The sequence below is a fragment of the Triturus cristatus genome, chromosome 4_1 (assembly GCF_964204655.1).
Source record: "Triturus cristatus chromosome 4_1, aTriCri1.1, whole genome shotgun sequence".
In the NCBI taxonomy this organism is placed as follows: domain Eukaryota; kingdom Metazoa; phylum Chordata; class Amphibia; order Caudata; family Salamandridae; genus Triturus; species Triturus cristatus.
Genome location: NC_140585.1, coordinates 952,342,714 through 952,370,567, shown reverse-complemented (window position 1 = coordinate 952,370,567; position 27,854 = coordinate 952,342,714). Strand labels below are relative to the sequence as shown.

At 45.5% G+C, this 27,854-nt stretch overlaps 1 protein-coding gene across 3 annotated transcripts in view; it reads right to left on the bottom strand.

The window, feature by feature from the left end:
• Positions 1-27,854, bottom strand: part of NEDD1 (NEDD1 gamma-tubulin ring complex targeting factor) — a 307,814-nt gene that overhangs the window by 15,199 nt on the left and 264,761 nt on the right. For 2 of the 3 annotated variants that reach the window (XM_085653831.1, XM_085653832.1), the window contains exon 14: positions 14,257-14,323. In XM_085653831.1, the coding sequence (XP_085509957.1) occupies positions 14,257-14,323 (67 nt within the window). Of the gene's footprint in view, positions 1-2,317; positions 2,363-14,256; positions 14,324-27,854 lie in introns of all 3 variants that reach the window. The other variant, XM_085653833.1, reaches the window with a different exon arrangement.

The window sequence follows — 27,854 nt, the reverse complement described above, 5'->3', positions numbered from 1 at the left end:
AGACGAATCCAAGCATGCCGCCGTAGAGCAATACCATGGCAATACCCGGGGGCCGCCAGGAGCGAATTATCCGCTGCAGCGTCGATGATGGGATTCGAGACCATCAGGCCCTCATTGACTATTCCTGCAAGTCTTTCCTCCAGTCTCTGGGCAGGAGATCCATAAGTTGTTGAAGGAACACCCACAGGGTTCCATCATAAAGGCCCAGCAAGGCAGTAGAGCTGGCCGCCTTCATGGAAGTCGCCACGGTGTTGTAGTCGGAGCCTCAGCATGCTATTCTCGTGCCGCCACCACTATGACAAAGTCAGGAGTGGGGTCCAACAGGAGGAAGGCCGGGTCAGACTCCGGGGGGGGGGGGGTTTGGGGGGGGAGGGGGGGAAGGGAGGCCGGGGTGATACTTCTCCCATAACCTGGGAGGTGCAAATTGTATAGAAGATGGTGTAAAAAAAAAAACAGTTTGTTATAGCCGGTTCCCCCAGACCCGGCACCAACGGAAGCAGTGGACGAAATTTTTGTCTCTTCCGTAGAGTTGCAAACATCACTGATGTCGACTGTACAGGGAGCTTCGAAGCTAGAACCGCCTGGTAGGTGGAAATACCGCCAGCCAGTGAAAAACCCTCTATGGGGGAAATTCTTGTGTAGGAGAGAACCTCCCCATATTCAGGGAAGATGTATCCCTGGTATGCCGGAACCGAGACCTTCCATAACGGTGATGACGGGATCTTATGGAAGACAGCAAAGCCCATGTGACCGATGTCTCTAACAAGACCTTATTCTAGGTCATCAAGATCCACGGGGGCCGTAGGCTGAGGAGCCACGGGCCCCTGAGGCTGAGGTGGTGGGTGGGATAGGAGCCGGAGAGAAATCTGAGGCCTCCCCCCTGGAACGCGAAGTCCCGGCCGACGATGATAGACTCACCACGGAGCGAGGCCAGGAAACGGGACCCAGACAACGAGCGTCGGTATTGACCCCTCGACTTCAACCTTCTCATCGATGCGCTCCCCGACGTCGACACTCTCCATGACGTCGACACTCTCCATGACGTCGAAGGCGAATCTTCGGTGAGTCAACGGCATCATACTTGCTCTCGCCGTCGACATCACCGTCCTCGACGTCGACCGGGACCGGCGACGTTTTTCAGCCGTTATCCTGCTGGGGAACACCCCAGAGGTCGCCGCATTGGACTTCGTAGAGGACTTACCCTCTCCTTTCCCAGAGGCTGAAGAAGATGCCTTCTGTCTTTCCCGCTCCAACCCAGGGAGCTGAATCTTCTCCCTGTCCGCAGGGTGCTCCTGGAAAAGATTTCACAGAGAAGACAGGTGTCAATACATAAGGCACAGGCAAACACAGAAAAACTCTGTGAGCTCCAAACTTGGCCTTTTGTCCTACTGCAGTCAGGGCACTTGCTAAAAAGAGATGGCATTTTGACAAGAAAACTGCAGAAATACTGCCAAAAAACCACAGCAGAATGTAGACAAAGGCCAAAGACGTCGAGTGAAACTGCAAAAATCCAGAATTAATCACTAAAAGTGAATGAAATACCAAAAAAAGGAAGAGCTAACTGCTCCAGGGTCCTGCTAGCAGGAGCCGGAAAAAAGAACTGAAAGTAAGTGGCCTTTGGCTGTGCATCATGGGATACCGAGGGTCTCTGGAAGGATTCTTAAAGGCACGGTATCCATTTACAGACATATAATGGCACCCTTTGGGGCTTGTCTGTCCAACCCTTCATCTCTATCATGAAAAAGGGATTCTTGTGAAGGGAAGTTTCTCTATGTGTGAAACTTAGTAAAATAGTTAAATTCAACTTTTACCTGGCTATCCTTTTCACTTCAGGATGAAGTAATGGCCAGAATAGCCTAGTGTTTTCAGGCTGCATTATTGTCTTTTATCATCTCTTAAGTATCTATGCAGGACTGCAGAAGAAGACAACTTAAGAGACTATATCTATTGAAGTGATCCGGGGTCCACGCACATGGGCGGGACTATTCACATGATTATACACAGATCCCCTACTACAAAATCAGTCACAAACATATAACTTGCTTCTGTATCAATTTACCGTGCTTCTAATGAGAAGCACAGTATCAGGCCACTACTGGTGTAAGTTGGATAGGTATTGTAAAACAAGAGGTCTTTTCACAGATGGTGGAGCCTATGACCTTCAGCTCCTGCAAAACTGCAATGTGAACATTGGGATTCCTTAAGTGCAATTTATTTTCAGCTATCTATCTTAGCCCTCCGACATTCCACATGAAAAAGGCATACATATTGTGTAGGGTCATGAATGGAGGGGGCTACAAAGGAAGTGGAAGACTACCTGACGTGCATCATCTTCAGGACCTTGGGTCTGCCCTCAATGCATCTATTAAAAAGAGAACGTCTGTAAATGCCCTGGTAGTGTGAAACACTGTGGAAAAAGTGGAAAAATGCAAATTAACAACTAGCCAAACAGTGAAACAGTGCCCAGGGCTGGACCTGAATAAACACAGACAAATGATCTGAACGAACAGAAATAAGTGCGTGTCTGGCGGGGTGTAGAGTGTGCCTCACTATGTATAGTGAAGAACTTCATGCCAACACTGGATGCGTACATATGTCAAGGGAAACAGCGCATGATCTAATAGAATATTACACAGCCATAGGAAGGGGCTTGTGTCTTTGAATTAGAACAACATGTGTCCCACCCAACAACGCTGGTCACATCCATGCATCTCTGTCACAACAGTTAATGTCCCCCAACAAATGTCTATCGCTTGTGGAGTAAAATCTGTGATGCAGATCAAGAGAAAGGAAGCAAGGTACACACAAACAAGCCTCTAACAAGAAAACCTCCTTTTTCTTGTGCACCAAATTGTCTGCTGATTGTGGCGTTACTTTAGGTTGCTTGTCATTATTGTCACTGGAAGAAAGCAAGGCCCCCACCTTCATCATTGCTGTCAGAAAGGTTTGAAGCAAAATATGTTGTATCTCCACGTAGTGACACCGCCGCTTTCAGCACGGAGGGGTGCGCTCCCTCAGACTGCTCAGGATTTAGAGTCGATCCACAGAGCTATTCTACCATCCGGTCTGCTGCCTCTGTCTGTACCAGGACCCACGCTGCCCCCACCACACCATTGCGGAGTCCCACCTGGGTTGAACAGCCACACTGTTTCACCCAGTACCAATCAGCCTCCGGGTCTATGAAGAAGGCGGTCCTGGTGGTGGGTCACGTTCTTGAGTTTGACTGGGAGAAGCAGGGTGTATTTGAGACCCATGTCTTCGAGTTTCTATTTCAACCCAGAAAAAAAAAAAGGTCTGTGGTGTTGCACTGTAGTAGTATAGTGGGGGAAATGAGATCAAAAGCTTGTCATTCATTGTAAAGTGCACCGCCCAGTCTTCCTAACTGCTTGGAGTGGCATCATGGTCCCAATTGCAGCAGCTTAGATAATAAATATTTACGAGGGATACAATCTGAGACCCGATGAGCCCCTTTGATGGAAAAAGAAGCAAGACTTGGGGCACTACTGATGCACCTATTCAATTTTAAATAAAGTACACCATGCTGCTTGTTCACACCCTGTGGATCTCAATCCTCCGCCCTACCCTCCAGGAAACAAATATGGTTTGCGAGATCCTGCACATACTGCTGGTGGTCTGCTATTTATGGCTGCAACAACCACACTGAATTCTCCCCCTGGGTGACCCTTCCCTTAAGTTTTCTCTAATCCTCAAGCAATAGGCTCAGATCAAATGCACTCTATTAGAAATGCCTGCCTCTGAGATAATGTCTAGATGGACAAGTTACCTACCTTCGATAAAGCCTTATCTGGTAGAGACATGATCTAGCCGCAGATACCTTACCTTTGAATTTTCTAGGAATCAAACTGGACCTGGAAGATTTTTCTTCGAGCAATACCCTTGCACACCGGTCCGTGATGTTGGTCGGCTCCGTGTGATGTCATTGTCGTAGTCTCCACCATTGTGACGTCCGCGTCACCTACATAGGCGCCACCTTGGTGCGCTGATGTTAGTAACTTTCCCAATTTTCCACGTCAGAAGCACGGAACCATGATGTGCACGGATATTGGTGTGTTTTGACCTCTGACCCTGAAAAGGAGCAGCCCTGACCCTAAAAACCTGTCTGCAGTGCGGGAAGGATGGGTGGGTCAGTAAAGAATCTGCGGCTAGATCAGGTCTCTACCAGATAAAGCGTTACCGAAGGCAAGTAATCTGATAGAGACATCTAGCCACAGATTCCTTACCTTTGAATAGATACCCAAGCAAGACCATACACCCCAAGGGACTGCAGACAAGTTTAGACCAGGAAGTCTTGAGGACAGTGTGGCCAAAAAGGCCGTCTTGTGGACTTGACTGTCCAGGCAGTAGTGTTTGGGGAACGTGTGCAGTGTTGTGCACGTTGCTGCCTGACAAATGTCGATGACAAACTCCACGTTTCAATGCCCTGGCGGCAGCCTTAGCTCTGGTAGAATGAGCCCTGAAGCATTTAGGAGGCTGCTTTTTGGCCAGAGCATAGCAGATTTTAATGCAAAGGACAACCCATTTCTGCACTGTACAACCCTTCTTTATTCCCACGTACCCAGCGAAGAGTTGGTCATCCACCCGGAACTATTTTGTGTGGTCAAGGTAGAACAACACTCTTCGGATTCAGACAGTGTAGTCGCTCCTCTTCTTTAGAAGGGTGAGAAGGAGTGTAGAAATAGGGCAGGGTGACAGACTGCCCCAGGTGGAATGGTGTCACTACGTTCGGCAAGAGGCCCTATTGTGAAGCACCAACTTATCAGGGAAGATGGTCAGGTAAGGAGGCATAGATGTCAGAGCCTACAATTTGCTCACCCTCCTGGCAGAAGTTTGGGCCAATAAAAAGGCTGTTTTGATGGTAAGCAGATGGAGGGGGCAGTTGTGCAGAGGTTCGAACAAAGCACACATCAGGAAGGTGAGAACCAAATTAAGGTCCCACTGAGGCAAGATTAAAGGGGCAGGTTAAAGCACCTTAAGAAATCTATGGACAATAGGGGATTTAAATAAAGAGGGTTGACTTTGCAGCCTCAAGAAGACAGACGGGCTGAAAGGTACCCTTTGAGAGTGCCCAGAGCAGATCCTTGCTGGGCAAGAGTCAAAATAAAGAGAAGGACTTGAGAAAGGGAAGCAGGAAGAGGATCAATAGATCTTTCTGTACAATATTTTACAAATTTGTGCCACCGGCAGGCGTGCACAGTCTTGGTAGAGGGGGGCCCGGCTGCCAAAATAACATTACACACTTCGGGAGGAAGAACGAATACTGTCACCAGCCAGCACTCAATCTGCATGCAAGAAGGTATAGAGGTGACAGTTTCGGGTGGAGGACCCTCCCCTGCTGCTGCAACAGAAGATTCTGATCAGAGGATCGATGCTCAGTTGGAGAAATATGGGATACCAGACTCTCCATCCTCAGTCTGGAGCCACAAGAATGACTTGGGGCCCCAGTTAGACCTGATCTTCGTGAGCACTCTGGACAGGAGTGGTATTGGCGGGAAGGCATACTCGAGCTTCACTTGAGACAAAAAGCATCGCAGAGCGATAGCCACCTTGGAAACTCCAGTGTACAAAACTGCTGACATTGTACGGTCTTGGAGGAGACAAACCGATCTAACCAAGGCTCTCCCCACTGCTGAACACTTGAAAAAGCTTTCCCTTGATTGAAGGAAGAAGGCTTTCAATGCCAAACGAATCGCTCGGAACTCCAGCAAGTTGATGTGGAGTCTGTATTCCTCCGAAGACCAGAGTCCTCTGATCTCCAACTCTCACAGAGGGCCCGACCCATCCAAGGAGTGACATATCTGTCACTACTGTGTGGTCTGGTTGGGGGAGAGAGAGGTGTCTGCCTCTGACCCATTTGCAGTCTGTTAGCCACCACTGCAGCTTCTGTGCAGTTCTCTCAGAGAACTGGACCATGTTGGAGAGATTCTCCTGATGTGGTGTCCACTGGAACTCCAAGTCCCACTGCAGAGCCTGTATATGCCATCTGGCATGTGTCACTAGCAGGATGCAGGAGGCCGTAAGTCCCAGCAGCCTCAGAATCATTCTCCCCAAAATCCTGAACAGAGGCTGAGACATCAGTATTGTAACTTGAATATCCTGGACTCGTAGTTCGGGAGGATGGGCCCGAAACTGCATCATATTCAGAACAGCCCGATGAAAAGGAGCGTTTGAGAGGGAGTTAGGTGTAACTTCGGCACGTAGATAGAGAACCCCTGGTGAGTGCATAAAGTTTGCTGTAGTCTGGAGATGGGATACGACAGCCTGGGGCAAACTCGCCTTCAACAGCCAGCCGTAGAGAAAGGGCAAGACTGCCTCCCCTGATTTGCGAAGATGAGCCATCACCTTGGCGAACACCAGAGGAGTGCTGATAATATCAATGGGAAGCATGCTAAACAAAGTGCTTATGGCCTACTGTAAACCACAGGTAGCGCCGATGGGCAGGCAAGACGAAAAGGTGAAAATAGGCATCCTGCAAGTTCAACGCTACTGTCCGGTCTCCTGGATCCAGGGCAAACACGACCTTAGCTAGAGTTAGCATCTTGAACTTTCTCTTTTTGAGGATGTAGTTAAGGGCTCACAGATCTAGGCCAGGGAACAGGCCTAAGTCCTTCTTCAGGACAAGAAAGTAGCGGGAATAGCAACTACAGCCTGCTTCTGGCTCCGGAACCCTCTCTATGCTCCCTTGGTCAACAGAATCATAACTTCCTCCTGAAGCATAGCCAGGTGATCCTCCCTCAGCTGGTCTTAAGCTGGAGGCATGGAGGGAGGGGTAGTCTCAAAGGAAAGGGAGTAGCCCCTTCGGACTATCTGAAGAACCCACCTGTCCGATGCGATGTTTTGCCGGTGATGGAGGCGATTGATTGATCTTGCCACCAACTGGCTGCCCATGATCTTGAAAGGCTGATTAGGTGGTTTTGGAGACCAAGGGAGAAAGGAAGGGGGAGGTGGACTGACCTGATCTATGGCTGCTCGACCCACAGGGTCGGGACGAGCCATGCACATGGCTGCGCAGAGGTTGCTGAACTTGCACAGCCTTTTGGCTGGGGTATGACTGGCACAAGGCTGTGCATGTTCAGCAACCTCTGCGCAGCTGTGGGCGTGGCTCGATCTGACACTGTGGGTCGAGCAGCCAGAGGTCAGGTCAGTGTGGCTGAGGTATGACTGGCACGGGGCTAAAAGCAGATGGGGCGTGTGGCCACTGAGAGGCCCAAGGACGTGGCCATATCCTGTGAGTCCTTAAAGTGCTCTAGGGCCATGTCTGCTTTGTCTCAGAAGAGACTGGGGCCATCAACGGGGCATGTCCAGGAGGTAATCCTGGACATTACCAGAAAAGACAGAAGTTCTAAGCCAGGCATGGTGTCGAACAGCCACCGTCCAGGACATTACTCTGCCCAGCGAGTCGGTCGTGCCAAGCCTACAACAAATTGCGAACTTTCTCGCATTCCTCTTGTCTGAAACCACTTGGGAGAGGATGGCCTTCTCTGGGATCTTCGGCAGCACTTGCACAACCATTTCCCACAGGGAGTGGAAAGAACGGCCCAATATGTGTTCTGTGTTTATTGACCCCAATGCAAAGCTGTCGGAAGAAAAGATTTTGTTCCTAAACTATCCAGTCTCTTGGATTCCCTGTCCGGGGCTGGAGAAGGGAATTCACCTTGTGAGGTAGAGGTTTGGACCACCATGCTCTCTGGAGTAGGGTGGTTGGTGAGGAAATTTGGGTGGCCTGGTGCAGGGCGATGGTAGCGGGCAACTGTTCTATTCACAGGAGCTTCTGTGGTGGGCTTCTACTAGGTTCCTAGAAGAACATTAGTCAAGGCCACGTTGAATGGCAGGAGTGGTCCCGAGGAGGAGACACCCAGCTGCAAGACCTCCGTCAAGATGTTAATCTTGACTTTCACCGAAGGGAGCTGAAGGTCCAGGACCTCAGCTGCCCTTCTAACCACCATAGCATATGAAGCTCCCTCCTCCATAGCCACAGTGTGGGGAGAAAGCAGGCCAGAATCTGGAGCGGTATCCACCCCACAGGCCTCACCCAATTCTACATACCTGTCCATTTCGTGTCCAGGCTGGTTTTGTAAAGGGTCCAGCGACCCCTCCCAATCTTCTTCCATTGTTAGTCCTTCAAAATAAGGCTGAGGAACCGACCTAGGACCAAAGTGTGCTATCTGAGTTGGTAGGTGCCGATCCGGCTCATCGGGGATTAGAATGGGGCTGATTCCACCGGGACTCTCGGAGCAGGGACTGGCGCTGGAAAAGGTCGCACTGGCACAAACGGCATCAGCCTGGATCCATAGTTGGGGATCATTGGCACCGGAGCCGCTGGCGTGGAACCCAATGGTGCCCCCTTTGAGCCTCCAGGTCCTGAAGACACGCCCGGAGTGTCAGGCCACCCTAAAATGAGGTACCTGGCATCATAAAATTATTTGGGCTGGGCGGGGGTTGCTTCGGCTCTCAGGAAAGTTGGGAAGTACGGAGCAGGGAGCAGACCCAGGCACAGGTTCCCCAGAATGAGGGCTGGAGCACTGAGGCTCCTCCGTCGCTTCTGTTTCTTATGCCTCTTACCTGACATACCCAACAACTTCGAGTGGGAGGACAAGTGCTTACGACTCACGGAGCGGTGCCCAGACCTTCCTCTCACCCAGGACCCAGACCTTCGGGGCTAACGATGCGGTGCAGAGGACCAGGCCACAAGCAGCTTTAGGGAATGCTCCCTCAAAGCTTTCGGAGCTATGGCCCGGCAGTCAGAGCATGACTTTGAGTCAAGGTCGCACTCCAGGTACCAAAGACCAATCCGGTCTGGATCCGTCAATGACATGGCATAGTGGCAGGCGCCGCATGGTTTGAATACAGAACTCTTCTTTGATATGTTGGAAAAACCTACACATCAAAAAACGTGCAATAAAACCTTCGAAAAAACCCAAAAAGCCTTTTAGAAAGTGACAGTGGGTAACTCTTCATGCATAGGCGCTGGTTGGCGCAGAAAGAAAAGAGCCGACGTCAGCGAGGTGAGGTGGACGTCACAATGGCAAAGATGACACAGATGACGTCACACAGGGCCAACCAATGCCACTTAACGGCACGCAAGGGTATTGCTCAAAGAAAAATCTTCCAAATCCAGCTGGGAAATTCAAAAGTAAGGTTCTGCGGTTAGATATCTCTAGCAAATTGTCTCCTTAATTTCAATACTTTGTGGGCGAGTCCAGAGTGGCTGCACGGTTTAGTCCAGCCTAGTTTTGGTGTCACTTAAGAGTCTATGTAGCAAGCCACTAATTACATTTGTGTTGCAAAAATGATGGTGACTTAGAAAAGTGGCGCACACACCAATATGGTCTTCAAATGTCCTCAACTGAAAATACACATCTACATAGGGTGCTTAAGGAGGAGGTAGAGCCAGCAAATCTTCCTCAGTAGCAAAGTAGACAAAAGTATTTTCCTCACAATTTACGTTTAAGCTCCAAGCACTCCAAAATCAAATTCAGGTCCGTAATATATGTAGATTTCCAATGTCTTTTATTCAGACATTAAATTTCATATTCTTTCTTACAGTTCCTGTGTACACGATTCTTAACAAAATATAACAGCTTCATGCCACAACTTCATGCCAACACGTGCTTCGCCCATTTCTATAAGACAGGACTTCATCAGGGCTGAAACAAATGTGACAATAACGTCAGGAATGAGGGGATTCTGAATAGGTCCATTCACCCTCTTAGTGTCATGCATTTCAGAGAAAAAGAAGGTGCAAGCTTATAATGAGTTAGTCTTCATGTAAAGACAAGAGAGATCATATATAATAAAACTGCCACCTGAAGAGAACAATACCTAATGTAACTGAAGACCCAATTCAATATTGAGACCGAACATGTGCCAAGAAACATCAGAAAAGGGGAAGAAAGAGAAAAAGAAAAGACAGTGTGTCACCACACGTGTGTTCCAAATCAACCCGAACAGTACATTCTGTCTCCTAAGACCAGAAGAATTGGCCAAATCAAAAAAGGCGTCTCAACCTAATCGTCACAAATATTAACACAAGATAGAGGGCCATTGTAATCCCACTCTGGACTGTATAGATAGTACACCTAAAGACAAACTGGAAAGATAATGTCTCTAGGTCGCTATCTAGTGCCAGAGGAAATGGGCAATATATATCGTCCTACTTACCACAATTTAAGAATTCCATCCATTCCATTCCAACGTAAGTAAAATAATGAAGAGACATTGGCATCTATTCAGGGGTGATAGCAGCATTGCCACCATTTATTCCCAGAAATCCCAGTATTACATTTCATAGAGGGAAAACACTGGGTGGACTGATCAGTCCTAGTTACCAATCACATGAAAAACCACAGGACTGGCTTACAGCCCGTAACAACGGTTCACAAAAATGTGGCAACTGTTCAGTGTGTAGATTGTGTATAGAATTGAAGGAATTTTCCTATAATATTAGTCCAAACTTTACTATCCGTACCAATATCTAATATTACAGCAAGATCACGCATTTATATGCAGAATGTTACAGGCACCTATGATTTAAACGTCCATGTAGGAGATTAATATGTTCTTTCCACTGATTTGTAAAATGGTGATGAATTTATTCCACAGTAGTTATGATTTGACTGTGAACTGTACTAGTGATTGTGTAGCTATAGCAAAAAGATTCACATATATTCAGATTGTTATAGAGTTTTAGGATCATTGTCTATTACTGCAGTATAACAAAGTACTGTTTCCACATGTATACAAATATGATGTATTGACTGTGTTCTTGTTGCATCTCCATATATAGTCGAGGTGACTTTCCTGTCTCCTTCTCACCTTCACCCTACTGACTAACAAAGCACTTATGAATAAACTTTGTGTATGCGCAGCCTCCATTGATACTAGAAATAGGAGTCATTATGACTCTGATGTTGAAGGATTGGAGCAATTTGAATACACTCTTTCCCCATTTGAAATATTTTGTTTGAATTTGGATAGACGTGTATTTTCATGTTTTCGTTTTCATTAGGTGACCATGAATGGAGTCTATTTATTTTGTATAATTGGTTTTACGAACCAGTTTGAATTTATTAGTTGTTGTTGTCAAGATAAGGGCAGCATAGATATGCTTATTCATATACCATCTATGTCTAAACGGACCCCATATCTGACAAGGGTCGCTGTTGTGAATCTTTTAAATTACCTAATTATATAGCTTGATACCAAGGAGTGAAGTTTGATAACACGCATTCGATTTGACTTTTAATTTAGATTTACTTCCGTTGTCCGTAAATTGTTATGATTATGAAGGATTGTTTTATGCGTTTATAAGAACATTATTCTCCTGTACACTGAGGAGTATTCAGCAACTTATCTGACGTGAGACCGGGCCAATTACGTATTTCGAATTAGGTTTCTTAATATTCTAAGATGGCGGCGCATAGCCTTACGTCCCCGGTGAATTTTGTGAGAAGTCATCCTTTATGTCTTGTGGTGTGGGCTTCTTTAGTTTGACTACAGGCTCTGTTGGATTATACACTCAAAGATGGCGGCTATTTCGGTCCATACGTTTCGGGTTAGTTTTCGGTTTCAGTACTATATATAGAGAGTTCAAGATGGCGCTTACGCTGAATGCCAAGATTGATACCTGGTTGGACTACTCGACCGACCTGTAAGACACGGGAGCTGTTCCAATTTGGGGGGACTTCTTGGTATCTGCTTACTTCATATGCTATAAATAGATGACTAATGGGATATGGTTTTATCCAGTTTTTCGAGGTATTGTAATTTCAAGTATTTTCTTGCACACAAGCGATTTATTTATCGCACGTTTTGCAAGTGACAATCTATAATCTATCAGGTACATGATTCCTGAAATGTGGGCTTTTCTAAACTTCGGTTCTGTGTCATGTATTCTTCTAGCGGACACGAGCGCTTTAGATGCCGTTCTAGGTAAGCGTATACAGCTTATTATAGACTCCGTTCCTCATTGTAGTCCTTTTTGCTCTTAATTTATAGGAGCTTCGTAGCTTTGGTCAGTCTACGATTTGAGTTTGTAGAGTACTTTCCCTGCCTTGCGTGCAAGACTTTTTTCTACATGCATTTATATGGCGCACTTAGGACAATGCACACTTAGGGACGCTCTGCAAGTATCGTAATGATGTCCTCCTTACACGTGTAGCTTTTATGGGCGACTACTGATTGAACTTACATTTCAGATTAAGGATGTTCGTTACATTTTTCCATTATTACACCGTGTGGATGGAATTCTTAAATTGTGGTAAGTAGGACGATATATAGTGCCCATTTCCTCTGGCACTAGTTAGGATGGGGATTACAACGGCCCTCTATCTTGTGTTAATATTTGTGACGATTAAGGTGAACCGCGTTTTTTTATTTGCCCAGTTCTTCTGGTCTTAGGAGGCACAATGTACTGTTCGGGTTGATTTGGAACACACATGGGGTGACACACTGTCTGTCTTTTCTTTCTCTCTTTCTTCCCCTTTTCTGATGTTTCTTGGCACAGGTTCGGTCTCAATTTTGAGTTGGGTCTTCTGTTACATTAGGTATTGTTCTCTTCAGGTGGCAGTTTTATTATATATGATCTCTCTTGTCTTTACATGAAGACTAACTCATTATAAGCTTGCACCTTCTTTTTCTCTGAAACGCACGACACTAAAGAGGGTGAATGGGCCTATTCAGAATCCCCTCATTCCTGACGCTATTGTCACATTTGTTTCAGCCCTGATGAAGTCCTGTCTTATAGAAACAGACAAAACACGCGTTGGCATGAAGCTGTGGCATGAACAGGTTATATTTTGTTAAGAATCGTGTACAAAGGAACATATGAAATGTAATGTCTGAATAAAAGACATTGGAAATCTACATACATTACGAACCTGAATTTGATTTTGGAGAGCTTGGAGTTTAAATGTTAATAACATTTGTGTCCCTGGGACAGGGTGCCAGGCTATCGATGCAAGTCAGTTGAGGTTGGTGTGTTTGTGCAGCCTATTCCTGTCCTTTATGCAGTGGTCTCTTGTGATTTGGCCTGATTACCACCTGCTCTAGAAGATAACTAGAGTGGCCAGTATTAGCAGGAGCAGCCAACTAAAGATGCATCACTGTCCCTCCCTTTTGTGTCAAAAGGAAGTACTGAAAGAGTTATTAAAGTGTCTCACTTGCAGTGTACGCCCCAATGTCAAAGAGTAGTTCCTAAGTCACCAATGCCCCTTTGTAGCTGCAGCCTGTCCCCTAGCGAAGCCACAGCACCAAGGGGCTTATGTCTTGTGGAGAGCACTATCACTCATCCCTGCTGTCGGTCTGGCGTAGTTTAGGATTTTGGGGTCTGGAAGTACTTATCTTGGTGCATGCAGGTTTCTCTACAGTTCTGCTCCAGGTTCCCTGCCATGGGTCGATAGCAGCACTTCCAAGCCTCTTTTGGGTCCTCTCCTGCAACGCAGCTGCACTGCACTCAACCTACAGGCCTGATGTCAGGGTCTGTAATGCCTAGGTTGCCGCGCTGAGCCCAGCTGCCCCCAGCAGCTGAGCACAGCTGCCCCCAGCAGCTGAGCACAGCTGCCCCCAGCAGCTGATCCACAGCTCCCCTGTGAGGAGGCTTGTCCTGCAGAACCTCAGGGAGTTTCATGGAAGAGCTGCCACTCCAGCGCCACAGCAAAGAGGGTCGAGGGGATCGCCAGACTCGCCCACAATGCCAGGCGGCACTCGTACACGAAGCACAACTTCTCCCTCGTGGTGCTCACCTGACCGGCTCATGGGGCGATCCTGGGGTGAGCATGCAGCTTGTCAGGCCAGACACAAAAGCTGCTGATTCTCCACATCTCTCTCCATGTATCCCTGATTTTCAGCGCCTGATGAAAGTTTGGATCTTGTCAGATGTTAGTGGCGCTGGGACAGATCTCGCTCAAACTGGGGCCACCATCTTAAACCAGTTGGCCATGCTCTGGTGTTTAGTGTCATAGTAGCAACTGGCTTTAATAGGTGCATAGTTCAAATCAAACAGTTTCATAGATGGACTAGTCTTTAACAAATATTCAAACTATAAATATTATGGATACAACAAAGATGTGCCATTTTAAGCTGTCCACAATTACTGGAGAGGGGAAATAATCAGTTAAATAAGAAGTTAGAAAAAATATAGAAACGTAGAAACTTAGTTTAAGTACCTAGGCATTAGATAGCAAATAACGTAGCCATTCTTTTTTAGAGCCTATGGCAGTATTTAATAGTTAAACATACCAATTGCATGTGGAATTGTTTTATCATCTCCACTTGAAGATTTACAATGTCTCGATGGCATGCTTCCCTGGAATAAAAATAGGACTATTATTTACCACATTTACCACAATGTAAATATTGAATGCCAAACCTAAGTTGGCACAATCTAATTCTCTTTGCGGATCAAACATTTTTTCATTCTTTTTTTATAACATATTACTTAAGATTTCTGATATTTTGAATGCAAATCAGATACACTTTAAATAAATTGGGCAATGCAGAAGCACCTCAAAGGACCTTATTAATAAAGCAAAGCTAAATATACTTTTCAGCACATGTAAAATAAAGGCTATGGTAATCGCAAAAGAACATGCCTCATGAAACAAGTGCAACAGTCTAAAAGATTACTTAACTGCAGCCCTCACCTCTTTCCACTCCCTCTAATATGCAGGTCTATCCATCTCTTCATTCTACCGCAAATATCATACACAGTTCACAGAAGTGTTCCCTAAGAGTTTACGTTTATGTCATCAGGCAATTTGGTACTAGCGACATTATTTCTGTCTTAATAGTGCCAGTGGGCGGCAATTCCCACATTTAAATCCTCTTTAGACAGGTTAATGTGTTGTGACCCTCAAGGATCTGCTGTCCCCAGCCCTCTTTTGACAACTACTTGGACTTTTTCCAGATGCAGGTTCACATATATACATTGATGACACTATAGCTCTCTTCAAAGAGTAGCGATATTTAGTTTTGATGTCTGGCAACTTTCAATCAGTTAATGAATGGATATGATAGTGTTTCCACTGGATGACTCCTCATTTAGTCACAGGTTATGGGGCACTGAACCCCTCTAATCTCAAAGGACCAGTCAAACTGCAATTCTGCCCGTCCTCAGGGACATCACCCTCTGAGTACCCAGAGAGTGTGACCCCCAATTGGTTTCGCAACTCTAACCCTTCCGGCATCCATGTCCTGGGTCATGGCAGTAGTTGTAGACTTTGTGGGATGCAGTAGCTGTACCCATTGTTGAAGGCTGCCATCCTCCCCTTTTAAAGTCAACTGACCTGTGGCAAGCGGGGCCTTTGGATTTTTCTTAACTAATGAAGACAGATGTTCTTGAATACTATAGGTCTATGTTTTACAATAACTACTGTCAACATTAAAGCACACAACAGAGGATTATTTCTTTTTTTACTTTTAATGCACCTGTTGTGACGATTATCTTTGGGTGATCATGAAAACCTGTGTGTGTTAAACAGAGAGTGGAAGAAGGAAGACAGCTCCGGCCCACAGAGAAACAAGGCCTCAACGCCCACTTTTTTTTCTTCCTGTCCTGCCGCCTTTGTGTCCAGGTCCTGAGGGGGGGGGGGGGGGGGGGGGGGGGATGGGGAGTTTTACTCTCAGAGGAGGTACCAGCGACTGCACCGAGCTGGATTTATTTAGACAGTGGACCTCGTAGAGCATTCTGGTTAGAGACCAAGGGAAGCCTTCCCAGAAAATTAATGTGAAGAGGGAACCCATACCATAACGTTGTTGGTTGATATTTAAAAATTGAGAGATGCAGACTCTGTACCCATAAGCTGGAGCGCTATTTCAGTTAGAGAAAGAAGGCAGGCTTCAACTAGGCTTGAGTTGAGCATGGTGCGGCGAGGATCTGCAGAGGAGTGCTGCTGCCTCAAAGCTAGGAACAACCTGTAGACCGTGCTGAAACCATGTTACTGCTGCGTAGTTGTCTGCATAGATTCACAGTTTCAACACAAAAGTACTGGCACCCAGTAGCAAACATTTATTTTTAATCTGGGATGGGTGGAGGGAGAATGCTTTGTCAAAGACCTCCAACACTCATTATATTGTATAGTATCAACCCATCCAGTATGCTACAATATTAAAAATTATGTAGGTCAACAGAGACAGGGGAAACAAAGGAAGTGTGAGGTCAGTCCACAAATTAATTAACTCTACACACACCCTCAGTCATAAAAAAAAGAGGTGAAAAAATGTGTAAAGGAAGAGAAAGTACCTCACGTGCGCACCACCAGAGGAGCTACTGGTTGGTTCTCACGAGCTTGCCTACGTCTATTTCATCATTGGTAACTTTCTCTTAAGAAAAGTGTGCAGTGTCCAGTGAGAAAAAAACACAACACAAAACGGTGTAGTGTGAAAACAAAAACACACAAACTGTGCGAACAAAGACAATAATAAGGGGGATATTAGACTCTCAAATATTTGTTTATTCTGGTTAGGAGTCTATCCCGCTGTTTAAAAACACAGCATGTTGCATACCTTAGTAATGACGGCCAACATGTTTCATTGCCAATTATTTTGTGGCAAATTCATCAGGGCAAGAAGGGTGAGTTGGAAGGTCAAATTGTGCATTCTCGATGTCCCTCCTATAGCTGGGAACAACCTCTTTAATCAGGGTCTATACTAGATTCAAACAGGACCTAACATAGTTCTAAGATGGCCGCCGCATTCCCCAATACCATCTAGATACGAGACTAAGAACTACGGAGTCTCGCGAGATGGGGCGAGTGACTATTTGAACACAGACGCAGGCGGGCTGTAACTCGTCCCGGTGCTGAGTTACCGCCCGGGTGTAAAGTTACACGGTAAGCAGGTGGCGTAGGAGACGCGGAGAGGCTGCTGCCTACATATCGAGCGATGCACGGTGGTCTCGGTTTGTAGATCTTGAGCTGATTACGAGTGTGGTACGAGCTGGATAAGTGTTTTTAAGTTAGTCTTGGGGCATAAGAATATTAAGTGACTAATTCGGTCCCCTGCAGGCACATAAGTGGGTGAATTGCCGCAAGGGTGTGTGGTCGAGTGGAGCTCCCAACCCGTCGGGTGAAGCACACGTGAGAGCCTCAGGAGCCATTAATGAAAGCATCTTCTACACGGTTTGGATACATTGTCAGTTACCTAAGCTCTACGCATACTGATCGGGCTATGATAAAGATCAGGAGTGGTCTAGCTTTGACTGATGGAGGCTATAGGGGCGGGTTAGGTGTCCCCCTTGTAGTGGTCCCTGTGTTGATTTGAATCTTTATACAGGTGGATTCTTTTTGCATCACAAGGTGGTATGTGATGATAGGGTTACCACGGACTGCGCCCTGTCAGGTGTATATAATTAATATACTTTTTTCACAGACGCAGGCACTAGCAACGGTCGTGCTTTGCAGAGCAGGAAGGCGATAGTAAAGACGTTAGAACGCCCCTGCGACTGGTTGGTGGCTGGTATGTGGGCCCATAGCTCCAACTAGGTAATGGATCTGAGTTAATAATCCTAACTGTCTTTGGGATGCACTGTGAATATATCTCCCGATGAACTAATCACGCTGTATGTTGTTTCTTTGTGTGTGTCAGTCCTTTTTTAAAGGTGTGTGTCCAGAGAAGGTGATCTTTGACCCCTTCTTGCCCTGATGAATTTGCCACAAAATAATTGGCAATGAAACATGTTAGCCGTCATTACTAAGGTATGCAACATGCTGTGTTTTTAAACAGCGGGATAGACTCCTAACCAGAATAAACAAATATTTGAGAGTCTAATATCCCCCTTATTATTGTCTTTGTTCGCACAGTTTGTGTGTTTTTGTTTTCACACTACACCGTTTTGTGTTATGTGTTTTTTTCTCACTGGACACTGCACACTTTTCTTAAGAGAAAGTTACCAATGATGAAATAGACGTGGGCAAGCTGGTGAGAACCAACCAGTAGCTCCTCTGGTGGTGCGCACGTGAGGTACTTTCTCTTTCTTTACACATTTTTTCACCTCTTTTTTTCATGACTGAGGGTGTGTGTAGAGTTAATTAATTTGTGGACTGACCTCACACTTCCTTTGTTTCCCCTTTCTCTGTTGACCTACATAATTTTTAATATTGTAGCATACTGGATGGGTTGATACTATACAATATAATGAGTGTTGGAGGTCTTTGACAAAGCATTCTCCCTCCACCCATCCCAGATTAAAAATAAATGTTTGCTACTGGGTGCCAGTACTTTTGTGTTGAAACTATAGTTGATTGGAGGGTGTTCTGGCACGTCTTCCCTCTTTAGCTCCTCTTGTTTGATTTAATGCATAGATTCACAGCCAGATCTAAATATGGGCAATGCCTCGAAGCCTTTTCTCTTCCTCACTATCTCAGAGGATGTGTTGTACCCCAATGTGTCTAGGTAGCTACACGACCTTTTACCTACATGTGTCCTACCTTGCTCTGCATAGGGATTCGAGCACTGACTTTTTACCCAGTTATGTGCAGAATAAATGTTGATTGGTTTCTTGGAAACTGGCCTCATTTATTATCAGGGTTCTTAGAAAAGTCCCTGCATATGATGTACATAACAGCATGAACATGCTCTGTGTAAAAGTCATGTTCCTCTTCATCCTAGAGCAAAAGAATTGCATTTCAGAATTGCAGGTATTGTTCTATGCTTATTTTCATAATCGTACTCACAACATATTGATTGTGTAAGGAACCCAGAGGCTATCTTTATGGTATAAAAGAGTCATACCAACACTAGAGAGGCAGAGGAGAAGCTTCAACGCCAACACTAGATGTGGAGGTCATGGCCTGCAGAAGCTACACCACGCAGTGGTTTTACATCCCTTGCGAGGTGTCCAACTCGAGATCAAGACGGGGTCCTTCGTTCTCTCCAGTCAGGTAATGGGGTTGGCTTTTTTCTAGGGGATTCTTGGCTCTACACCCATATACATGCTAGGTACAATTAGGTAGGGTTGCATTGTAGGAGTATGCTTGATTACAGTCATGTATCTATATGCCTGCATATATTCAGTTTTAGCACCATGGTAAAATTCTACCTTTCATTTAATCTGTTGGTGCTTGTAATATTATACATCTGTTTCGGTCTAATGGTTGTCGCAGCACATATGTTTTATACTAGAATGACGCTAGTTCAATAAATGCTTATTGAAAATGTCCCCATCATTTATTCTGTGTATCTCTTAGACTAAGTGAGTACGATTGACTGACTGAAAAGTACTGTACTGTTTCCAATCTCCCTGAAAAAAAAATCAAGGGTTGTCATGTTCTATAGTTGCCAGAAACTATTCGCCCCTTGGCAAGATTAGGGGCTTATAGTGGCTCTGTGAGCTAGCTTGTCTACAGGCTAACATATCCTTTGGGGGTGTCTGGCATCAGTCTGGACACCAGTCCCGTAGTTTATGTTGTCTAAACGCGCAGATTCTATGTATTTTTAGGAACTACATGACATGGCGCCGTCAACGTTGGTTTGGTTTTTAATTAACGGCCACATGTGAGTAGTTCAGTTGTGCTTTCTCAGAGACCTTTACTCATATTACACCAGAGACATCTGGAATGGGAAGGGAAATCCACCGCATCTGAGTAGGTATATCCTATGTATTGTCTGTAGGTTTAATCACGCTTGAAGGATTATAGTTCCCCATACTGTGCAAATCCTTATTCCTTTCTCTTAATACTTCCTCTCATGATGCCTAATATCGGAGACGCTGGTACGAGTGGTGCTGGTGCCGAGGAAGCTGAGAAGGAAGGTGCTCTAAACATTTCAGAGAATTGCAGACATGCATTTACTATGAAATTAGCAGATTATGGCCTCACTTCAGTAGGGGGGACGTTTACCTTTGTGATGGAGGCACCCGAGGCATTCAGGACAGTGGTATTCTATTCATGGATTAAATTCCTACCTGCGGATGCATGTACATAATTGTTTCATACTTACACTCCAGATGAGACACCTGAAGAATACTTGTTGTAATGTTCCTTGGCTCAGTCCTATCTTGGCTTCCCCCTCCCTTTTCCCTCTATTGGTATGTTCCCCGAGCTGTTGCACAAACATTCCACAACTGCCTACAGCTGTACTCCAGTAGCAGTGACTCTTACGTGAGAGATAGTTAGTTACATTCCTTACTGCCTGTTCGTACCATTGCATGCTCTCACCTTATGTCAGAAGTTATCCTGAGTGACTTTGATTGCCTTATATCCATTGGGCTTTCGGTTCACGTCTCCTGGGCTGTGAGAGATGATATTGCCATATTCCTTCACAGTGACTCCCCACATGCCGCACGGAGCTCTAGAGTGCCCATTCTAACTCTAGACTGCCCGACCTCACTTTCCTTGCTCTGTTACTCCAGAAGGCGCTGGCGGCTGTGAGAGTTTCTGTGAGGCAGCGTTGTGGAGCACCTGCAAGTGTCCTTTTATGCTCCTGTGAGGCGGTGTGTGGAACGACCTTTCGTCCCAGTTCCTTCCTCTAGAGTGCCAGCTCTCGTTCGGCTCTCCCTGCGGTGGTCCTCCGGAAGGTGTTGACGGCTGTAAGTAACACTTGCTGTGAGGTAGTGGAGCGACCGGTGAGAGCTCTTTCCAGCTCTTGTGAGGCGGTGTGTGGAGCAACTTCTCCTCCTGGTTCCTGCCTGACGGGAGGTGGGGCCGAGTTTCCCTTCCGCTCCCGCCTACTATTTCCATCTGCAACAATTCTATTCTTGCCTACTGCCTGATGTGAGGTGTGGCTGCCATGCCGTCTCTGCTCCCGCTGTCATTCTTCGCCTCCCGGATCCTCTAAATTGCCTGACGTGAGGGGTACTCTTCCTCAGTGAGCATTCGTCAAGTTCTCCCGCTTACTGCCTGACGTGAGGTGTGGCTGCCATGTCGTCGCTGCTCCCGCCGTCACTCTTCGCTTCCCGGATCCTTTAAATTGCCTGAAATGAGGCTCGCTCTTCCTCAGTGAGCGTTTTGTCAAGTTCTGCCTGACGTGAGGTGGAAGCTGTTCGTGCACCTACGTTTCCAGCCTCTGGTTCTATTCCTACAGATTACGCATCCTATGTGGTCTGCGAGTTGCCTTCAAGTTGCCTTTCCCACTGCCTCGTTTCACTGACAGGCACAGCTGGCCTCTCAAATTACTTCAATTTCTGGGGGTAAGAGGCGTGCTTCGTGTTTTACGCTGCCTGACAATTTAGTTGTATTTCATTATACGAATTAACATTCCATGCATTACTTGTCCCGCTGATGGTCACAGTCTGCCTTTCATCTTGCAAGCTTGTTAATTAGTATATTGTAATTTCTCGTTCTTGTCACAGCTCACAGTGTTTTCTCCTACTTAAGGGTACTATTTTGTGTATTATGGCTGCTTTTAACATGTCATTGCCACCCCCATTACTAAATGATGTTGGGGAACCCAATATTCCTTGGAAGGATTGGAAAGACTTGTTTGAGTCCTACCTATATAGTCATAGGGGGGGGTGATTACATTTTCTAATTTCAGAAAACAACATGCATAGAGGGTCGGAAGATCTTTAACAATTTGAATGATCCTGAGCAACAAACTGAGGAGGGGGAAGGTGATTTTAATGTGTACTTAGCTGCCATGAATAAGTTGGAGAAACATTTTGGTCAAGCTATTAACCTGGTCTTAGAAAGACAAATTATTTTCTAGAGTGCAAGGTAAGAACGAAAAGACTAGATCTTAAATTGCTGTATTGAAAGGGTTGTCTAACACCTGTGAATTTGAAAACCTTACTGACACCTTGATCAGGGACCAGCTAGTGAGATGCACTAACAATCCCAAAATACAAGAGAAGTTACTAGCTGGCAACCCTGATCTCAAACAAGCTGTGGAGTTAGCATTAAGTATAGAATATACTGCGGAATGCATTAAGGAAATGAAAGCGAATACTGATTCTCCCTCTGATGTTAATGCCATTTCCAAACAAGAGAATAAAGGTTTACAAAAGCCTGACAAGGATAGTAAGTTCAAATATCCTAGTTAAGCTAGCACTAAGACCAAATGTTACAGGTGCGGTAACTTAATGCACTTGGCAAACAATCCTTCTTGCCCAGCAAAAAACTTAACTTGCCATAAATGTGGGCGTAGGGGACACCTAGCTAGAGTTTGCCACGACACACGCGAGAAAACTGTCTCCATGATAGAGCCCAGTACTTAGGTAGAAACTAAATTGATTTTCCAACTCGAAAACAAGGATGAAACCGTTAGCTTCCCGGAATGTTGTATAACCTTAGATAGTAAACAAGTCAGAGTTTTTGCGGATTCTTGTTCCCCCTACTCATTGCTGGAAGGTAAAGTATTTAAAGAATTGTTTCCCACTAGGTTAGGGACCCTTCAATAGGCAGACATCAAGCAAAGGGGGATACAATGGTGACCCTATCCCTTTGGTGGGGATGACTACCATGCTGTTCAGTTTCAGGGGAAGGAATACTGTGGGGGAAGGTCTATATTACTGAAAAGGGCTCCAATCTGTTAAGATGGAGACATCAAAAAGAGCTTGGCATCAAATTGGACCATAACAGCCCTGACCAGGTACTACTTGTCGACCAAGTTTTTACAGACACTTTAGGGTTACTCAAGGATTTCCAACACCACATCAAACTCAAGGATTAGGCTAAAGCTGTAGTACAGAAGGTCAGACCTATCCCACACCTCATGCAAGTTCCCCTTCAAAAGGAGTTGAATCGGTTGTTAGAATTGGGTATTATTGAACCCACTGAAAGTTCTCACTGGTTGGCTCCCATTGTCATTACCACTAAACATGCTAGCAAAGAGGTTAGGCTATGCATTGATCTCAGAGACTTAAATAAGAACATTTGGGTGGACAGACACCCGCTTCCGAGGATCCACGAAATCCTGACTTTAATCAAGGACGCCAGTTATTTCAGTGTCCTCGATTTATCCTCGGCGTACCACCAAGTAGAACTGCACCCAGAGTCTCGCCACCTCACTTCTTTCATCATGCCCTTGGGTGCATATCAGTATTTGTGCATTTCTTTAGGGTTGGCATCAGCCGCTGCTGCCTTCCAGAGGATCATGCAACACATTTTGAAAGATGTCCCTGGCACGTTGTGTTTCCAGGACGACATTCTTATACACGGAAAGGACATAAAAAACACAATGACATGTTTACACAAGTACTAGATAAACTACACAGAGCAGGCCTCACACTCAACAAGCATTGGCATAGCCAATAGGTCTCGCCTAGCCATGCAACAGTCGCTGTTGTTGCACCAAGGATATTGTGCAGCATACCTAAATACTTATAAGGTCCCAAAAGCGAGACCTATTGGCTATGCCAATGCTAGTTTTTGTTTTCAACCTAACAAAATCTTGTTAAATGCCAGTCTAGCATCTCACATCCGAAATGGATGCGACTGTGAGGATGCAATTTGTGTTAGAAGGTAGCACAAAATTGGTTGTGATGTAAACATTAGCCACTCGTATTGAGTTGCCTTGCTAACCTCGTGCTTCTGCAATGGAATATTTACTCAAACAAAATGTTGTAGGTGCAGCATGGCACAATGGTGTAATCTCGGGCATTTTGCTTTACAGTTGTAAGGTAAAATGTGTGAAATTTCACGAGATTCAACTGGCCCCCGCCTAAGTTAAAAGCAGAAAAGATAGCGATTCATCAAATTGGAGTCCCAAATTACACAGCTTGGAGGCTGGAGTACACAGAAGTCTGAGAACCAATTGCCACAGTGCAATGAACCAGGTGATAAGAAGGCCATTCAATATAGAGTGTCGAAAATCAGCGTTTAGCATACTCCGAACAGCCTGACAGTAAATGTGCTTTTCGTTTCCCTCTTCGAGTTCGAAGGCTTTATTAGTCAGCGTCTGTAGCCCCGAGGTGGTTACACCGAATCCGCAGACTTCTGACAGTCAGAGACACTTTTTTAAGGTAACATGACGTAATATAATATAACATAACACAACATAAAATAACATTGGGATAGAAAATGTTGCAAAACAGATTTGCACCACTAGCCCTCGAGTGAGCTATCACCAGGTATGCATTTGTCTGCAAGACCTCTTGCATGATGGCTCACAGGCCTCATGAATCACTGCTTCTGGTGGTGACTGCCTGCATGACAGCATCTCACATCCTTCAGCACACCAGCCTTCCATCATTTCACCTTAAATTCATTTAGCAACAAAAAAAGACAAAAGCGCAACTCTGGTCCTGATCCAGGGCATTGAGAAGATCCATACAGGCCACATCACAGACCGCTCTCTTATCCCTTTCAGTTTTACAAAGTATAGTTCTACCTATTTTCAAAGGCCTTGAGTGCTTTATCGGGCTACGTAATGCACTAACTATACAATAGAATGACAGACAGAAGGTGGTAATGGCCGGCACAAGGTGAGAGAAAACGACAAAGGGCAAGAATGACAATCATGATACAGGAATGACCAACTAAAGGTGGGAATACCAGACGTGATATAGAAATACCAGAGAAAAGGGTGACATGCCAGGCACGAGCTGGGACTGAAATACCCGAGGCAGGAATGTTGGAAACAAGATCTCAATGACAGACGTAAAATAGCAGTACGAGGTGCTGGTGAGAATGACTGTCGCAAGTGGGGATGATGGACACAAGTCAGGAATGACATGCCTGAGCGGAGAACACCAGCCTCGCGGCACTAAGGCATGCACGAGGCAGCAATGCCAGGCCTGTTTAGGAATACCGCATCCAAGGCAGGCATGACATGCACGTGGAAAGAATGCCTAACTTGGTTTAAGAAGGGATATACACTAGAAATGTCACACACACGATGGGAATGCCAGGCACGAGGCAAAAAGGGCAAACACTAATCAGTCAGGACAAACAAAAGGCTGAAATCTAACACATTGGATGGGAATGTCAAACCTGAGGTGGGTATAAGACACAAGGTCATAATGTTGAGATTACATTTACAAGACAGAGTGACAGGCATGAGGCTGGAAATGAGATGATAAATGACAGTCAAAAGAGCAAACAAGCATTGGCCGTGCGGCCGAGAAAGTGACACAGCCGCACGGCCCGTCAAAGTGATCGCGATCAAATACAGATGGCGGCTGCGCGCGTGCACGCTCGCGTGAACACAAGCGCTAGGCCACCAAAAGCCTGTGGCAGCCCTTTGAAAACCCGCACACTAAATTTCTCGCAGAGAGAGAGAAATGCCAAATTGGGGTAAGTTCTGTGGAATATTTAGGACACACCATTTCCCGAGAGGGCATCAAACCTAAAGTGAATCTGGTGGACGCCATCTTAAATACCGTTGCTCCCACAAATTTTGAGGTACTTAAATCGTTCTTGGAACTCTCAGATTATTACTCCAAGTTCATTAAAAATTATACGAGTTTAGTGGATCCTTCACGGAACCTACTCAGAGCTAGAAACCCTTTCATATGGGATGGAGGCTGTCATCAAGTCTCGCATTACTAATGCCCCTTTCCTAGGCAGGTTTGATCCCATGAAAGCTACATTTCTGTCCACAGATGCCAGTAATAGAGGCTTAGGAGCAAGCCTCACTCAAAGGGAGGGGGACAAGGAGCAAGTGGTGGCTTTCGCTTCCCGAGCACTAAAAGGGGCCGAACTTCATTACTCTGTGGTGGAGAAAGAAGCCCTAGCCTGTTTCTGGGCTATTAGACATTTCAGTTTTTTTTTATGGGTCATCCCTTTCACTGTTTTTTCCGATCACAAACCCCTGACATGTTTTCACTACCAAAGGGTCTAACAGAACTACAACCGGGATTTCCAAATGGATTTTAGGGCTACAAAGCTACAATTTTAAAGTTGAATATGTGCCAGGCAAACAGAATGTAGTGGCTGATTTCCTTTCTAGAGCTCCCCTCAACCTTTGTACTGACACCCAGGAGGAGGAGGCAGGTGATATTGTGTTAGAAGTACAAGATCTAGATAAAAAGGATTCGGACGATTGTATTGAACGTGACCAAATGATACCTGTGCTAAAAAAGTACATAATGGAGGGTTGGCCACCCAGTAAGCATACTCTACCTGAAGAGGTGAGCAAATATTGGGAAGTAAGAATTGAACTACGCATTATCAAAGGTACCATTTACAGAGGCGAGAAGATAGTATCCCCTAAGGATATCAGGAGTAAAATTGTGGATTTGGCTCATGCAGGACACTTAGGCCGTAGTCTTACCAAAAGCAAAGTGAGAGAAGAATTTTGGTGGCCAGGAATGGATACCATGGTAGAAGACTCGGTCAAAAGTTGTTACGAATGTGCCAAGAGCTACAAAACTCTTTCGGTCAGGAAACCTCCTTTGTGACCCGTCAAGGTCCAGGATCTACCTTGGTCTAAACTTGCGTTAGGCATTATTGGCCCACTCAATCTCAAACAGCTTAACGAACGGTTCTTCTTAGTGCTCATTGACTACCACACTCATTGGGTGGTCACCAAGTGCGTACACCACATAGATACCAAATCCCTAATTAAATTACTTAAAGATACTTTCTATGATGAAGGCATTCCTGACTATTGTGACTGACAATGGGGTTCAACTCACCTCTGATCACATGAAGGAGTTTCTCTCTAATCTTCACATTTGTCTTCAAAAGTCTGCTCTGTATTGCCACCGAGCAAATGGGTTGGTGGAACTGTTTAACAGAATGGTCAAGGATTGTTTACAGAGAGCAGAAATGGCTAATGTACCTGCCAAACATGCCTTACAAGAGACTTTTTGGGCTTACCGCACTACACATAACAGTGTCACGGGTGTGTCACTTTTCACCTCTTTAAAAGGGAGGAAGCCTAAGACCAACATCACCGCAGGGTGGTTACGCAAAGATACCATGTGTCAAGTGAACAGGTTTGAAATTGCGGAACGAATTGAGAAGCACCAAGATAAATACAAAACCAGATATGACAACACCAAATGTGGCAAAACCCACCGGTTCAGACAAGGCGAATGGGAGCGCATCGACCTGCTCAAACCCAGGAGGAAGATGTGTTCCCGGTTTTTGGAACCCCTCAAAATAGTAAATGTGGGGAAAAGTGTGGTTCTATTGGAAAATGGACAAACTTGGGGCATGGGCAAAGTGGTACTTTGCAAGGAACCGCACGTTTTCCTAAATGATCTCATGACCGAAGACTTACGTCAGGGAACCACGGCTGATTGTCTTCGTAGGTCATCAAGAAATGTTGCTCAGCCCGCACGGCATGAAGACTATATGGTGGGGTAATGTATGGCATCCTGTTTGTTCCTGCTGCATATTTTGGTCATTGTTGTTGTATTGCAATGATATATATTGTTGTCAATTGCTTTCGCTTCCCTGCTCAGGGACGTGTGTTGTAATATTCCTTGGTTCAGTCCTATCTTGGCCTTGCCCTCCCTTTTCCCTCTATTGGTATGTTCCCCGAGCTGTTGCACGAACATTCCACAGCTGCCTCCAGCTGACTGGAACCTGATGGTGGTGTAACATCTAATAAAGACAGTTGTACTATTACCCAGCGTTTTGCCTTTACAACAATACTCTTCATACCAGGACATAGAAGTCCTGTTAATTTACCAAGAGCATATTAATTGGTTTAAAGGCGCCCTCCCCCACGTCACAGAAAATGTGAGACTCGGTCCACTCAGCAGAGAAAGAGCGATCTAGCCAGTCCTAGCTGCTTACACACCACATGGAGTGATTGATATATTGCCAGCAGCAGAATTACGTACACTTTACAGAAATAGTAGGGATATACAGAAATATTATACAGTTCGTAATGCGATTCAACCTACAAGGGCCACTCAAGCTGGTCAACCACAAGGGACTGCAACAAAAAATTGCCCAAAAACGCTAAACGCGATTATGGGGCAAATGCCCACTAAACGTGAGCAAATG